Below are 17,781 nucleotides of genomic sequence, written 5' to 3' on the forward strand. Positions count from 1 at the left end.
TGTGTAATAGTTGTTTCACTTTTCCAATGACGGTGTAGGAGAATGAAAGAGGGATAGCGTAGGGAAGCGAGGAAGGGGAACACTAAATTGAGGTTTTGTTGATTTTATTCGTGATGATTATATTCAAAAAGATCGTAGTCGCGGTATCTTTTTCACTCAGGACTGGGTATCGATGCCGGGTGTTATGCCGATGGCTTCCGGGGGCGAAGTCAATGCTTAAGGAGAAAGGTATGCCTGATACTTTTTAGGCAGAAGCAGTTAATACAGCTGTTTCTATTCTGAACAGAAGTCCGACAAAGGCAGTTCTGAACCGAACACCGTTTGAAGCATGGTTTGGTAATCAGCCACATGAAGGTATTAGGTAGTGTTTGCAATGCACATGTACGAGCCGAGAAAAGATAAAAATGGGATGACAAGAGTGAGCTGTTGGTTATGCTGATAGCACGAAAGGATATCGGCTATATAATTTGAAGAAGCAAAAGCTCATAATCAGGTTTTTGACGAGAAGGCTTCCTGGAATTGGGAAGAAGATCAAGGCCACTGCTTTTGAGCCGGTACCCACCCAAAATCATATAGAGTGTAGTGTAGTTTGTCAACTCATCTTTTCCTGGCTTCATTTCCCATTGTCATTTCTTTTTCCAAAAACTCATTTGCTAAGTAGAATAGTTCAAATTCATGCTCTGCTAGAGCAAACACACTTCTCGGGATTGATGTCGTCTCCGTCTACTTTTTCTCTTAACTCACTCAGAGAGAGGCCGCCAAGGATCAAAATTCTTAAAGAGAGTACCAGACAAGAGGTAGTTGTGTGGTTCTATTATTCGTTCAGTGTATTATTCGGGAATTGGTTTTTCTTATTCCTTCAGTCGGATGGTTGCAAAGTGTCTGTAAAGTAATATAAGGTGTGAGTGATTCTCATTCAATTGAAAGCTTGAAAAGCGGAAACAAGAAAGAGAAGAAACATCAAGTGAAGGCACATAAGCCAGCTACCCTTGAATCAGCTTACTACATTGCATCTCTTTTGAATTGTTTCATACCCAAAACAGTACAAGCTGTTGCTAATCAGGCTGGTGCTTGGTATAGAGGTTATAGGTCAACTCATGATCATCCCCCATGGGCAGATTTGGTTAGGATGATGAAAATCCGGTTTGGTAAATCTGAGAAAGGAGGGGCTTATGAGGAAATGAAGAGACTTTCTCAGACCAACAGAGAATACATGCATCAGTTTGAGTTGATACAGTCAAGGTTACAAGTTGAGTTACCTTACCTCCCTGAAAGCCATTACATAACTCCCTTTGTAAGTGGCCTTAGATAGGACATTAAACACTGGGTGCTGGCCAAACATCCAACTGATCTCCTGGATGCTTTTGAGCAAGCCAAACACATGGGGATAGCTTTGGACTATTATGCAAAGAAGAAGAAGTTTGCAACTAAGCCTAAAAATACTAACACTTTGAATGGGGTTTGAATAATAGAGAAAAGCTCTTTCAGATGCAAAAGTTATCAATATGAAGCATAACAGCCTTTTACTCCGTTTTGTATGGCCAGTACCAATTTCCTATGCTAGCCTTGCTTCCATATGGATATAGGTAAAGAAGACTACCCCGCCAGAGCATACATACCCACACTACCTAAATGCCTAGATCTCTCGATGCATCACGGCTTCGAAAGCAAATAAGTAGACAAGGGGCCTAGACACAAACAAGGGGGGGCGATGCGAATGGAAGCGCAATCCGGTAAAATAACAAACCTAGGTTTCCCGCTTCCGATTACTAAAGTGCTAAACCTACCTCACCAGGGTGCACTCGATATCTATCAGCTCCATAGGATGTATAGGGTTCTCTTCCTCTCATGTTTACGCTAGGGGATGATTCTACTCGTTCATCGCTTGCCTACGCTATCCTATCCCTCTTTCATTCTCCTACGCCGTCTCCGTGTAAAAGCAAACTCTCCAAATTTATGACCAACCTTTTCTACTCACCCGAGAATTGCATTTCCGTACGATTCGTGCTAATATTGGCATTCTCGGGGCCATAGAATGGAAGAGATAATGAAATTTATTAGGTTTTGAACTTCTACTTTCGTTTAGAATTTAGGCATTATTTTTCCCCTTGCTTCCGAAAAAATAGTCAAGAAACACTAATGGCAACCCTTCGAGTCTCCTCTCATCTCTTTCCTTTTATGATGTGTTAGTGTGTGTATGTACTTTCTGTTCAATCCAGTCGCTCCAGATCTGCCTGAGACAAAGCCTATAAGATCATTATTAAGTAATGAATTTGCAAATAGAGAACTATAGGAATCAATCCAATTCTCGTTCTACAACAAGAAGAAGATCCATGAACTGGAACGGATGGAAGATAGCACTAGAAGTCAAAGAAATATTGAAAGGTGCGAAGCAATCACTTCGCAACAAATAGGTATGTATTACTTTGAGTTTATCGCGGAACTCCACTGGACACCGACCTCCTAAAACTGACCTCTCTGCTAATTCGAACCGAGGCTTACTGCCGCTTGGTACTATACTTCTTCCTGCCAGACTCTTTCAATACCCAGCCCTCTTAAGTGTTTTCAAACTTGGCTAGTTTCTTCGAGAATGGAAGCTTTGTCCTACGGCCTGCAAATTCTTCTGCTCCTAAAGGAAGTTTCTGACCCAGCTTTAGATGATAGAGGATTTGACAAAGAGACCTCTTCCTGCCATACTGATCGACTATTCTCTTGAAATGCCATCTCATCCTTCGGCCTAGCTTTTTCATTTCTTCCTTATTGGAGAATTCAAACTGTTTCAAAAGTTTGGTACTAAGTATATACCAACTTTCCTGGCTTCCCTAGAGGTTGTATTAAAGCCGGCTTGCCTAACAGCCTGCTCTTCTTTCCCAGACGTGCGAGACGGATTGTGGATTGAGTTTGAGTTCTTTTGCCGCTTGCGATTGATTAAGTTACATTACCTGCTGCACCGAGCATTGATTTGAACGAATTAATTACCAGACTTATTGGGGAGTGTGTACGACTTAGTGGAGTGTTTCCTTTTTAATAGAATCAGAGCAGAGGATTGAATCGCATGAATGGGTTGAGCATTTTCATAGATATACCCTTTTTCTTAGGCATCGATTCTAGGATTGAAGAAAGGGGAGATTTCCCACACTTTGAAAGATTCACCTATTGGGTGGGGCGTGTTTGAATTACCTACCCGGGATTTTTCATATTAACTGTAGCTAGGGAATTGACTGACTCTGATTAATATCTTTGTCTAGCATTTCCAAATTGCCTCAAGACTGATACAGATTTTACGGAGTTAATTACCACAGGGCGGCTTGCCCTAAGAGTATAGTTAAGTGGGTCAATTCCCAGAACAGACAGGGTTTAGTCAGTTCATTGACTAGTAAATGACTTGATCCACTCATTAGCATTGAGTGTTGTCTGTAATTTACTATATTATATAATGTAGTAGTGATGAGCACTTTTACCAGAAAGAGTTGACTGAGTTAATGGATTCGCTTGTTGGCTAATCTGAATCGACTTACTTAAGTGTGGTGTTACCAGGCTTGGAAAGAAAACTTCTTTATGTGTTTGATTTCCCTAATTTACTGGTTGGCCACTCAAATACCTGCCAAGCATTCCCAATCTCTGTTTTTGTCACACAATAAGATCCTATTTGTTTAGACTCGTTAGGTTTGGTCACCCATTACCTTGAGTGAGGCCAAAGGTGTACACCTCTTGAAAGGAGTTGAGTCCAAGCAGTTATCGATTTCTTTTACTAATTAAATCACTTCTTTTGATCTTGTGTGATTAGACTTGCCTGAACGAAGACCAAGGATGACTAATGCCCTTTGGCGGGGCAAAGAAAGCTTTCAACGGAGCAATTCGCTAATGTGGGAAAGAGATTTCGACTTCCCTTCGTTCTGGACAACGGGGGTATAAGAATTTGTCGACGAAGAAGCTTTTCAAGTAGAAGTAGGCTGAAATCACACTGTTCTTATCCCGGCATCTTACTTACTATTTTGAAAACTCTTTCCATGCTGGTTCTGAATCACAAGCAAGCCTAATAAGAGTTCTTTCAGCTCCTCTTTCTACTAAAGACTTTGCATTGCTTTGTAGTCAAAAGCCGTACCTATATGCTCCTTTTCCCTTTCTTGGGCATAGAGAAAGCAATACATTCTATTTGATTTCTTTTCCATACATGACTTTAGCCATATGGCTTGGTTTTCTGCTTCGTGCTTATGCATTATCATCCTAGAAGATGGTGAAATTTCTTCTTAGGAACTTTTATATTCGAACCCGGGAACGGGAATTTTATTTTGCCAAATCTAGCGGGGGATCCGCCTCAACCTGCAGACACACCGCCAGTTCTGCCAGATCCAGCAGGGGATCTGGCTCAACCCGCAGGTGCACCCCTTGTTCCTGCAGTGCAGCAGGTCCCTGCCATTTCTCACCCACCCCAGGTTTCATCGATACCGTCATCCCAGAATCAAGGGAGAACGACAGAGGATCGAGTACGAGACGTAGCTGAGGAAGCAGGCAAGGGCGCGATTAAGGGCTGCTGCTCGTCTTTTTTCGAATGCCTCTGTTCTAACGGGTGCGGGTGCGATAGCTTTTGCTTTTAGCTGGGCGCCAGATGTCAGAAGGCAAGGCGTTTTTTTCCTGCTTTCTCGACAGCGTCCCTTTCACCCCATGTGAAAGTAGTAATAATTCTTTCTTTTCTTTAAGAAAGGGATCGGATGATTCTCATGGTTTAAAGAAGGAGTCAAAATGATGAGAGTGAGAGCACTGCCTGTGCAACCTAACTCTAGGTCCAATTTTGATAAATCGCGGGTGCCCAAAACACCTGTGACGCGTGCGACATGTGCGCGAAAAGTACTTTAGCAGATGTAGAGGTTCTCGAACTGCGAAACCAAAAGTCACGATAGAATGGTTTCTATCCGGACCACGAATCCGGAAAGCGCTGGTTCGATCCCAGCTCGTGAGAAGGGTGGTATGCTAGCAGAAAATAGAAAAGGCTAAAGAGAAGGGTATTTTCTGGGAGTAGTTTAACTTAGAATGGAATGCGTGAAGCATATAGCTTGCCAGAGAGTTTAAACTGTGTTATTGACTGGTTGGGTTCCTGAACTGGGTTCGTAGCTGACGCCAAACACAAAATCTTTCGATTGATCCCTTTTCTATTATCCAATACGGAGATTGACCCCTTTTCTATTATCCAATCCGGAGTTTGAACAACACCACCATCGGTGGTTCACTATGGATAAGAGGACAGCCATCGGGCATAAAAGGCTACATCTGCGATAATGAGATGGAGGGGTTCGAAAGCTATAAAAATGCTTACGAAGCACTGCCCTTTGACCCTGTGCTATGTTAGGAGAGAGGTGGAATGAAACCATATCTCATAGGTTTTTTAGGGGATGAACTCCTACCACAACCCCTATCGAGATGGAGGCCTGATGAAGAAGATTACTCGTCTAGGAAAACTAGTTATGTAGGCAGTAGCCGTAGCGGTTGCTCGACCAAACCCGGTCAATAAAACAGATCCGGATCCTAGCGATCGAAAACGTATAAAGAAGTGCCTTCTCCTAGACTCCAAAGGCACGAACTACGGCTATGACCTATGAGCTAGGGGGCATCATCACGATCCTGCTCTTTATCCTTTCTTCTTATCCTCATCTTCCGAATCGTCAAGTGAGCAAGACTACATAATAAGAGAATGCGGGAATGGATCTGAAACTGATGGCTGACCGGCCTACACCCACCGAACCCTTAGCCCTTGCTTCAATTAGAGCAACATACGAATCCGCAGAAGCATCTAATAGCGATTCAGAGAATCAGTTCGGAATGAATGCTATACTTTTGATGTAATAGAAGAGAGGATTTCGAGGAACGGAAGCATAGAAAATCGATAAACAGAAATGAGTAGTTGACACGGGAGACTAATTGCTTCAGCCTAGTGCAGAGTTTTCTACAAGCCGAGTAAAGTGTTCCTTTTGCCAATAACAACCATTGCTAAAAGCAGGTGCCTTTCCCCAAGGATACCGTCAACCGATTAAACCTTTGCTAATGGTGGAATTGCCAAACCTTTGCCCTTGCCGAAAAAAAGAAGCCAACTCCGATTCAATAATTACCTTTTCTTTTGTCTCTATCTTTGGACTGAATCAGAAGAAAAGCAAGGCTATCCTTCGTTGCACACCTAATGGAAAGCACTGGCCAGATGAAGGAAGCCGTCTACTAACCGGAATACTACAGCAGAGGACAAAACTAGGGACTTCGAAAAAAAAACGAGGATAGTTTCCCAGGTAGGGATACCGTTGTTCGAATTGAAAAAAGATACCTTTCCCCAGTAGGATTCGATTAGGGATACCGATAAGGAAGGGGTCTGGTGCTCAGGGGAGTACTAGCTCCTGCGTTAGCCTCAATCGAACCATTCGCCATTCGTAGTAGTTATGAGCTCGAGCTTGTGGAGATGTTAGTTGCCAACTCGAATTCATGTAATCCGGCTGGGAGCTGAATTGCCTACTTCCCCACTATTGTCTGTCCCGAAACTTTTTTATCCCTGGACCCTCTCTTGTTTACTAGCGAATCCGGTAAATACTTTATAAAGGAAAGGTATGTCATCACAAAACACAGGTTCAACTCGGAGACCCGTCCCGTAACCCTACTCCAGTCTCGCACATCCCATCCAGGCAAAGCAGTCTTCCCAAACTAACTAATTGTTGAATTAATACTTGCTATACTAATAGCTCTTCAATCTGTTTATTGCTGCTTCATTGTCCTTTCCCTTTGCTCTAGCGTTAGTCGCAGGAATCCCTCTTGCGTTAGTCGTAGTCATCTATTCGTAGAAATCGTAGGAAAGATCGTGGGAACCTACACCGTACCTTTCGTAGTCAATACGATTCAACCAAAGCCTTAGCCGAGGAAGGAACCGATCTGATTCCCGGAACCGAGGCAACCGAAACTGGTATCTCCACTACTGCCGTTACTGAACCGAGGACAAGGACAGCTACTGAACCGAGGACAAGGACAGCTGCCCCGCTGGGCGTAGATTTCATCCCGTTAGTGTGCATTGTTGAACCCAAAGACAAGTAGGGATTTTGATATTGATAGCTAAGGGGAGGTGGGGATACCTCTATTGAATCTATTGAATTTGTTTCATTCCGAGGTGCCGAAGCCGTTGATTCGAAACCTAGGATATTCCCTTTGATTTTGTTAGAGGAGCCTTTATCCGGATAGGAAGGTATGGTTGCTGGTATTAATCTAGCTAGTAGGAAGGAAGCCGTTAAATCCGATACTACCATTGAATGTATATACGAATCCCTTTTCGTAGCAAGGAAAAAGCCGAAACCTCGGAGCCTAATCCCGTAGAGGAACTACTTTCTATACTACATATCATGTGCTTTCCTAATGGTGGAATTGCCAAAGCTTTGGCCGGGTGGATCATTTCAGTACGAATACGGGGTATGGTATAAAAGATACCGGTTCTACTCCCTCCTAGCATAAGGGAAGCACTTCCGAGACAGCCTGTCCTTCTATTGAGCCTGATGTGGGTTCCGAGCATCATGATACGATAGATTTCATTGCTTTATACGCTGTAAAGGAGCTCGTACTGGCCAAGGAGCTCGTATTGGACCTAGGAAAAAGGGAGCTCTAGCGATGTTCTCTAGCGCTCGTTATCGTCATATCTCATATCAAAGCAATTGATTCGAATTGAATTGCACTTCTGCTCGTAACCACTACGAACCGGAAAGGAAGGAAGCTGCTTTAGAGGAGGGATGCCGTCAAAGGGGTATGCCGGATTTGGGCTTTGCTAAAGATAGCGGTTCAATATGTCATTTCCGAAACCGAGGATGGGTTCTTTTCTGGTAGCTAGGTAAAGGAACCTGATAGCATTAATTCAATTTCCCCAAAAGGCGGGTGCCGTTATAGGAACAGGATAGGAACACCTGTTGTTCGTATTGGTCCCGTTCCAGTGGGGGATAGCATTTTCCTTTGCTAGGTCCAATAATAGGAATAGGAATGAATATCTCTAGCTCGTCATATTCATAGCTCGGAAAAAAGGTATGCGTATACTATAATTGATAAATAGAATGTGGGAATACAAACATTTCTTATTTCCCTGGCCCGTGCCCCCGGAGGGCGTAGGATTTGGGGTAATCCTGGTTTTAAGCTCTTCTCTGAGCTTGGCTTTGTTCCCAATGCTATCAGCAGGAAATGAAGAGGGTGGCGGCGAGAGAAACCACTACATATACGAGTTGGTGGTATACAACTAGAAAATCCGAAAGATAGTACTCGCTCTTCCCTCCCTCGCTTCGGTAGTAGAGGAATCGCTCAAGCGTTAGTCGTAGGAAGATATTCGCTCTAGCTCATGATACATGTTTTATACGCGTAAAAGCACCCCCGGAGGGAGTAAACCAACATAGCGTACTAGTCCTTCCCAAAGCTTTAATTGAAATGGCGCAAGGGATAGGGGATTCAAATTCGTATTGGTTTGCTCGAGGAAGGTATAGTTGCTGGAATGAGGATTCGTCTTCCTAGTGAAAAGGCCGGGTGGACATTCCCGGTCTAGGGGTTGCCGTTGAAAACCTTACTATGTGCCGGGTGCATAATGAACAGCCTCACATACCTTCATTTCAGCCATCTCATCCCTGACTTGCATCTGTATCTATTGTCCATCTCTCTCGAATGTCCACTTCAGTGCCATTCTTTCTTCTTTTCCCCGAGCTGAGAAAAGAGCAGATCATGGTCCATTTGCCAGGGGAATTTCACTCTGGGTCTGAATAAGACTGAAAATGCTAGCCCAGCCGGCGCTTGAGGCGAGCAGCACAAGGGATGATGGTATGAAAGCCAGAAAGGAAGTATGTGTTGATTCAGGCATTGCTTGAGAGATGGTTAAACCGAGGGGGCAGTGGCAAGGTCTCTTTCGTAGAGAGGGTAAGTTCTTGCTCCAGCATAAGCTTTTCTTGCACCATGTGACGGACTTTCATCCTTCTTCTTATGCACTTGCAACTCTGGAAACCTCTTTTATGAAAGACCAAGCTTCACCCTGACTAGGTATAAGAGATCCTTACACTCTCTCGCTAGCTTATCTACTAAGATAAGAAAGACCTACTGAATATTGCTTGGATAGCTACACCGAGTTTATCAAGATCAATACCAATGCTTCTTCTAATCCATCGTCTTTAAGAGCTGGCAAGGACTTTCTTTTAGCTACCGGCTCAAAGAAAAGAGATTAGCCGGGGGAAAGCGTGGTAATTCATTCATTTCAACCAGAAGGAAGGATCTGTCCCGATTCAAAATGACAAAACAAAGAGAAATAGGCACGGGTGAAGAAAGCAGACCTTGGTGAGAGGTTGAACTAATATGCATGTGAGCACAGTAGATGGGAACAAAGGCTCTCTCTGTTGTTCTTCCGTACGCTCGCCTGATAAGTCTTTTGGCTTAGCTATATGTAGACCCTGACGTGGATTGCTCCTTACCTAGCTCCCCATGCTAACTGCCGAATCTCCCTGGCTTGCAGGGAACATAATCCGTTAATTACCTTGCTTAGGATGGCTGCCGTAAACCATATCAACTTCCCATGAGGTGTGGGTCCTGATATGGAAACGTGAGCTACTTGGACTCAGGGAATTTTAAGCTGCATGCTGCTTGTACATCTATTCGTAACAAAACAGCAGAGACGTGATCCTTTCGCTCAGGCCTCAGGTTGGTTTGCGTCCTGCATGCGGATCATGTACTTCTCCTTTGAATCATCGTATCTCCTCATCTGCTTATCTCTTCATTTGAATTATTTTATCTCGTCAACCTGTTCAAATATAACTCCAGTAATTTGATATTGGTTGATACTACCTTCCAGTTTACAAGCGCTGGTCTGGGTCATGTAGTGGAGAATCGAGATGCCATGTAGAACAAAGAGGCGCTGGTCTGGGCATATTTACAAGCGAACCCGCTCTATGACGGCTATGTTACATGCACACCCCCATTTTGAAGGCTTAGTTACACGTATAAGAGTCTGCTTGCTCTCATGTTTAGCTGTGTACCCATTTTGAGGCTTTACTCTTTCATGATGGAACGAGGAGCAGGAGTTGATTTGAGGTAGCGGATTAAGTAGTGATGGGCAACCTCAAGTTGACTTGTTTCATAGGGTAGAAGCTTGAGTTGATTTGCGGCAGCAGCGGCAAGCTTGTGTCGACTGCAGACAACTTGAATCCGTTAGCAACGGTAGTGCGAAGCAGCTTGAACTGAAACTAGCTACCATTGTATCGATTCTAGCTACCATTGTTGCGGTTGGTGCTATTTCTTCTCTTGGAGGCTGGGCTATTAAGATTAGGGTGTAAGCGAAGGAACTGTTGGGCTGCGAGTGAGCGCTACTTCAATAGGTCGAGGGGTCGGTAGGTAGTCATTTTTCCTGTAGTACCTGTACCCTTTTTAAGCCAGACATCTTCCCGCATCTAAACCAGTAGCAGAAGCCCTAGCATGATAAGATCTTATTAGAGCTACTATGATATTCTCATATCAAATTATCATTATAGAAAGTGCTTTCTAATTGACTGTTATTAGAAGCACACATGTGCTAGAATAGCAATTTACAGTAGCTAGTCTAGTAAACTCATAGTACGCGGAACAACTTTCTTATCAAACTTCCCCCTAAATCGTCAGCTATAGGCGAAAGAGTCTGCTGTCTGAGCTAAAGGCAATCAAGGAAGCCGAGTAGGGAAGAGCTGAGGAAACAGAGATAATCGAGTAATTAAGATTGTACTTTCTTTCGCCTCTAATTTATTTTTTATTTTATTTATATTTAATAGTAGATTCCAGTATCCGACCAGCTATTCTGAATGAATCAGATCTGTTTCTTTCTGATGACGCTGTTGAACAAATTGTGGATCAGGTACAGCGCATCCAGATGAAATGTTACTTTCTGTTTATTTCCTTCACAAAAAGTTGTCGCAGGTTTCATGTCGACTCTTGTGGCGCAAGAAGCGTTCACACTATGAGGTGGCCGACACATGGATTTATGCTAACTTCAGTTTTGACAGACATTCCAGCAAGCAGACTTCAATGGTGACGGGAAGATTGATCCTGATGAATGGAAAGCGTTCGCGAGTAAAAACCCAGCTTTGCTGAAGAACATGACTCTTCCATACTTTAAGTAAGTATATTTACATTTTTCAGTTTATAAACATGCTTGCCTTAATACTTTCAGGGTGACATTCCAATTACTTGCACAATAGTTTATCCCACACTGTGATGTGTTGTGCTCATACATTAATTTCCTATTCAGGGACATAACCATGGCATTCCCCAGCTTTGTTTTGAACTCTGGTGTTGGCGATTCAGAGTTGTAGCCTTGTAGCACCCTTGGATGCACTCCATGCTCTTTCTTAATATTGCTCATAAATGGGCATGGCCAAACTATGGGGACAGTGCTAGCTCAGGTTGCTAGACATCAGCACAAGTATCCGAGGTCTCAAGTCTCAGACATGCAGCAACCTCCCCTCGGTGCATATTATCATATAGAAAGAAACGTAGCTATTCCGTATCTAGTTTGTGTCTAGGTTTATTATTCAACTATGGAGATGAGGAATCAAATCAACGAGAAATACTATACTAGAACTATACTAGACTAGAAATTTCATCAACGGGAAATAAATGACTATACTATACTAGACTAGACTAGAAATTTCTAGTAGCGAAGGAAAAGCGTGAAACAATGTCATGTCGCGACTCGACATGTTAGAAGGAGCTAAATCAATAGGTGCCGGAGCTGCTACAATTGCTTTAGCGGGAGCTGCTGTCGGTATTGGAAACGTCCTCAGTTCTTCGATTCATTCCGTGGCGCGAAATCATCCTTCATTTCTAGAAATTATTCTGACCATTTTTCCTAGTGTCATTCCATTGTTCATTGCTACTAGTGTCATTCTTTTTTCTTTTGTTATTAAAAAAGCTAAGTTCCAATGTGTCTCCTCCTCTCTTTTTTTTGTTTTATTAAAATTCATTCCCTTTTTACAAATTTTCATTTTTGCTTTTATAGTCTTTTTTCGACTTATCCTCCCCGTAGGACAGGTTTTAGCCCATCTGACTTGTTGCTCCTCATTTCTTATATCTCTACCGCCAGAGATTCAAAACCCACAGGCTCTAGCTCATTTAGAAGGGCTAAACTTCTATCTGAGCCTTTACGAGCAGGATCCGGAGTGGGTTGCGTTCATTCAGCAGGAGCTGAATCACAACACCCCTCTGGAGGACATACCTGGGCGGCTAAGGCTCTTCCTAATGGAAGAAAGGACATCAAGTTTGAGGCTTGATCTAATTCAGGAGTTTATTTCACAGTACGCGAGGAACGAAGCCGTACTTCCCGTCGAGCCCTACCTTTTGGAGGGGGCGCTTCGTTCCTATTTAGATTTTCTTCGTTCCACTGATAATTTCTCCATTCTCCAGGCAGCTTATCAGGATCTGCGGGAGAATGAGGGAGGATCCGTTTTTTTTTCAGAGTCGCACAACCGTGATTTCCTGGAGGCCCAAAGCGCGAAAAGGACGTGGATAGAAGCGGAACGGAGATGGTTGTGTCAAGCAATGGAACAAGAAAAAGCAAGGCTCGAAAGAGCTGAATTCCAACATGCGCAACTAATCTTCCAATGGGAAGATCGACAGAGGGATAAGAATATTCATATTAATGATATGCCGCTTGGATCTGCAAATGACCAGGCGTGATCAGTCTCTTAGACAGTTTAAAAACCACTTTATCATACTTTAAAAGCAACAAGCACCTTTATGTGACCTAACAGGACTTTTGAATTAACTCAGTGATTTTGCAGACGGAGGAGAGGAAATGAAAGCAGAAGAAGTTATCGAAACTCGGAACCACATGTTCAATCTTTTTTTAGCGGTTTCCCCAGAGATCTTTCTCATTAACGCAACCTTCATTTTGCTCATTCATGGAGTTGTATTTAGTACCTCTAAGAAAGATGATTATCCACCGTTAGTTAGTAATGTGGGTTGGCTTGGATTACTTAGTGTTGCGCGCCTAGGAGGGCAGCGCGCTTGGGATGCGGAGGAGCTATTATCGCCCAGCTCCCTAACCTAATGCGGCCGGACCGCAGGGAACCTTAGCATGGGGGGACGTCCTAATCCTTTTGCCGCCGCAAGGCTGGCTAATCGTACGCAGCAGGAGCAAGGGAACTCCCCTGGTTCAGGAAGGCACATGAGTCCGAACGCTATTATGAATGTGCGACCGACACTACACTACGTAGGTACCTGTGCATGCAGGTGAGGCGTCGGTCGGTCCTAGAAACGGCGGCAGCTAGCGAGGAGTTAACGACCGGACGTGCTGCAACCTAGGGATCACCAGGCAGCTCTTTCGCTCTATAGGGATATCGGGGGGGGGCATAGCACAATTCTTCTCGGAGGAGGGTTGGTTTGCCCAGGTGACTGATCCTGCCATAATATACTCCCGCCAATTCTATTGCACCGGCAACCGAAGTCGAACATACATACGACGATCTTCATGCGTGAAGGGACGGGAGGAAAGAAAGGGCGGTAGATGATAATGCGAAAGGGCGCCGCGTCTGGGCGGGCGGGCTGAATGGATGAGCGAAAGATGCCATGGAGTGGGGAATATCCCCAGTCTAAAGTTATACAACTAAATGCACTTCAAGGTGCTGCCGAGGAACTGGGGGACCTTCTCGAGCACAGGATAGGCAATTGAGAGATAGAGTTAGCCTATTCGTTATGGGGAATCAATGCTCCGGACCGAATAGTTACCTCCTTTTCTTTCTCTGGCGCATATTAGCTTAGCAGCGCTCAAAAGGCCCAGGTTGGTTTGTTTGGCTTCCTCTCTTAGGCCACTTTCCTTACCTTACTCCCGCAACACTCCCACTCCAAGCTACGCCTGCTGAGCAAGATGCATTGCGATTTCCTCTTCTGTGGACGCACCTTCGCCTCACCATGACCCGGGACGGGAAGAGAAAGACTTTGATTTTTCCGGCGGGCTTGATAGTAAAGCCAAAGAAAGACGCCCCAAGACAAGGTACAACTGTTGGGAAGGGGGCATGATCAATAGAACCCGGCTGGATCCGGGCTGGGATAGTGGCGCCCATTCCTAACCAGTTCAGAAAAGGTTCGCTCATGCTGGAGGTACTAACCACTTAGTGATCGGTCCGCTAGTTCACGCAAATCCGAAGAAGTTATCACGGACGAGCCACATGCAGGGAAACTTGCACGTGTGGTTCTGGCCGGGCTTTCCTTCGGTATCTAATAACCTTGCTTCTGCTCGCCGCTGGCGCACCTCTCCTAACTATTGCCCATTTATTCTGGAATCATTTTTTTAGGAGGGACAATTTTACATATTTCTGCCAAATCCTTCTATTATTAAGTACGGCTGGTACCATTTCGATGTGTTTCGATTCTTTCGAAAAAGAGAGGTTTGATGCTTTTGAATTCATTGTATTAATTCCACTTCCTACTCGCAGTATGCTCTTAATGATCCCGGCTCATGATTTAATTGCCATGTATTTAGCTATTGAGCTTCAAAGTTTATGTTTTTATGTGATCGCAGCATCAAAAAGAAAGTCTGAATTTTCCACGGAAGCCGGCTCAAAATATTTGATCTTAGGTGCATTTCCCTCTGGAATATTATTGTTCGGGTGCGACCGGACTACTACCGATCAATTTTTGGAAACTTCTTTATAGACTTGTAGAGACCCTCTATGTAGTTGTAATTCTTGGGCAATCGATCTACTTTCCCCATAGCCCTAAGGCTGTGTCTCGATCTCCTACGTGCGAAAGATAAGATACGGGAGACGGGGTCCTATGGTATGGGTCTTCGACCCTTGGTCTAATTCCACGACGGAGAGTCGGCGTGGCGTAAAGTGAAGATTGGGGGGAATAGAGCGAAATCCCCGTCTGGGGTATTCCGAAGGTGTAACCTAGGCAACGAAAAAGGGGCCCGATACTTCAACTAAAGGAGCGACCTGTTGGTTCACCAAACCCCGACCCAGTGTCACACGTTCTCCAGGTCCGAAGGGATCCAGTGCCCAACTACCGACTCCTCCCGGAATTGCGTTATCGGAGCCGAGCCAGGAATAGCCGTTAGTGGACACCTACCACTTTTCACCGGTTAGAGAGGCCCTCTTTAATACATTAAGAAAATATGTTCACAGGGGCCAGAAAGACTCGGTCATAGGAACTTAAACCACCTACGCGCTGGTAAACGAAAACCACCTCGACCAGATCTACCGAACGAAGAAGGCCGCCCCGTCGAAAGAATTAACACGCCAAAAGGGCCACCAGCTTTCCCCAAAAAAAGGGGAGATCCGCTGCTTACTGCTCACGGAAACATCCGACCTTATCGTCAAGTCGTCCGCCTATCTTTCTGATCTCATTCGTTTTCCGATCGCATAAAAAGATAAATAAATAAATAATGTGAGAATAGAATGTAGTTACAGATGTGAAAAAAGTCAATATCTCTCTGTCTTTTCTCTGGATCATTCATTTACAAAGTTCTTTAAAAGAAGAAAACCGATCGACCATTCTCCGCGGAAGATAGGTAAACATTTGACGAGCGAAAAAAAACACGTGAGAAAGACCGAAAAACCCATTCTCCCTAAATGGTTTACCTATACTGAATGGAAGGTTTATGACATGGGAAGATTTTCCAGAATATGAGCAAGGGTAAAGGATTCATCACTTGCTGGGCTTTCAGGGAGTAATAGGAGGGGTTGGGAATTGATCGTTGAAATCATCCCACCAGAGCATATGAACTTGAGGTGGGGGCTCAATCTCGTCAGTCTCCCGGATTCCAGTCATGTCTCTACCATCGGTTTCTCCCTTTTCTCCGGCTGGCGTAATAAGGAGGGAGTCAGAGACTACCAACTCGACAATGTTGGCTCGATCATGTTTATATTGGCAGGAGGAAGTACAGCATGAGTGGGTAGGGGATTAGTAGTGACATTAGGACGGTTTGCCCTTGGCGGCTCAATTTTCCTGAATCAATAAGGTCTTGGATGTCATGTTTAAGCCTTAAACACTTTTGGCCTTTTGTCTGATGGTACTTGCAGTAGGCATTGGCTTTGTACCTAGGAGGAAGAGGATCTGGTGGCGGAGATGGGGGAAAAGGCGTCAGTACACCATGCTTCTTAAGCTTATTTTCCAAGGCGCGGCTGAGAGTTATGCCGAACGGAGTGAAAGTCCTGAGTGTCTTTGGTTTTCCGTCAGACAAGATATTCACTTCACTGTTCTTGCTTGTTCCCCCCAGGGCTATCTTCTTTCCTTTTGGATCTGCCTCTTTGACCTGTGATCCATGAGTCCCATTGTAGATAGCATCTTCAATACGAGTGGCTGCTTCAATCAAAGAGTCATAAGTGGTCATCGCTTGGAAATCGAAATAGTCATGGTATTGCCTACTCATGTTATTCATCATTATCCGAACTTGTTCCTTTTCTGGGGAGAGATCAATCACTTGGGCTGCTTTGGCCTTCCAACGGGCCAGGAAATTGGTCACAATCATAAAAGACCTGAACCGGAGGAGGTGCAGTAGAAGGAACAGACTTTGATTAATGAGAGATTTTGGATAAGAGTTCATAAAAGGCGCTAGCCTGTTTCATGGTCAGGAAGGGAAAGGAAAGAGCTCGTTTTCTAACAAAAAAGGAAACGTTTCCTTTTTTGTTAGAAAACGAGCTTCTGGCAAAGCATCGGGAGGGAGTGTCATTGACCCATTCCTACTGCTTCTTTGATTCATCAATTCCCATCTATGAATTATGGATCCAATTCGGTATCTTGCGTAGGAATTCATGTTGTCAACGAGGATCTTAGCCCCTTCTTGTTGTTTTCCCAGCCAACTGTCAAATGCAAATCCAAAAAAAGGAATGCCTTTGAGAGAAGAATGTAGGAACGAAGCTTCCCGGAGTCCTTTTCCTCCGTGAACAAACCAGATTTCGTCAAAGACGATGAGACTTCGGTTTCCGGCGAGGCCCAGTCGGAGCCAAAGGAAGATTCAGCGAGAACAACAAAAGCACTAACAGAATTGGGTTTGGTAATCGACCGGGTTGAAACGCTCCATATTCCTGGAAATACGACGGACGACATCATTGATCATATGGTGGATATATGGGATATAGACAAAAAAGCTGATTCAACAAGTAAAATAAACTCTTTAGTGGGTTCGTTAGAGCGCTTTGAAGAACTCAAAAATCGGCTTGTTGCCGACGCTTCGGCATGTACAGAAGAGGAAGTCCAAGAACTTCTTCAACGATTTCAGAATACGGACCAGGCCGCCAGTGACTTTCTTATTGCTAGGTATGGTATTGGCACAAGGTCGAGTCAACTGCACAGCATAAATCTCTCTTTGATGACGAACGAAGTCAAAACACGAATGGAGGTGGACCTTGAAAACCACCAAGAAGTGTTTTCCGAACCTTTTCTAAATTGTTGTCAAAAAGCGTCTGACTGAATGAAGTAGGCTCCGCGATCTTCAACCAAAATAAAGTGACCAAAAGACACAATTGCATCGGTCCAATGAGACATGGAAGCACCAGTAGATATTGAAAGAAATACTATTGATCGGTATTATTGTTGTAGTTCTTTGTTCCTATCGTCGATGAAAGTACAACCACCCATTTTCCACACTTTTTCATATCTTAAGTCAGCGAATTACCCGCGGTGAGGAAGAGAGATTAGAACTCCAGGATTGACAGAAGTGTTTCTTCTCCTTGCTAATTGCCTACTCAACATTGGTGTGTTTCACATTCCACTCTATCTAGCCAAATATCATAGCTAGTCCAATGCTTTTCCTCGTCGTAGTGAAGTGAGGGAAGG

General features: G+C 44.1%; 1 protein-coding gene across 1 annotated transcript; it reads left to right on the top strand.

The window, feature by feature from the left end:
- The first annotated feature begins 5,697 nt into the window (after positions 1-5,697).
- On the top strand, positions 5,698-15,304 carry LOC101773532 (calcineurin B-like protein 7). The gene is made up of 4 exons (XM_022823638.1): positions 5,698-5,837; positions 10,726-10,861; positions 11,010-11,122; positions 11,255-15,304. Exons 1-4 carry the CDS (start codon positions 5,698-5,700, stop codon positions 11,316-11,318), a joined length of 453 nt encoding a protein of 150 aa, XP_022679373.1. The 3' UTR covers positions 11,319-15,304.
- The last annotated feature ends 2,477 nt before the right edge of the window (positions 15,305-17,781 follow it).

This window comes from Setaria italica, unplaced genomic scaffold (assembly GCF_000263155.2).
Source record: "Setaria italica strain Yugu1 unplaced genomic scaffold, Setaria_italica_v2.0 scaffold_12, whole genome shotgun sequence".
NCBI classification, from domain to species: domain Eukaryota; kingdom Viridiplantae; phylum Streptophyta; class Magnoliopsida; order Poales; family Poaceae; genus Setaria; species Setaria italica.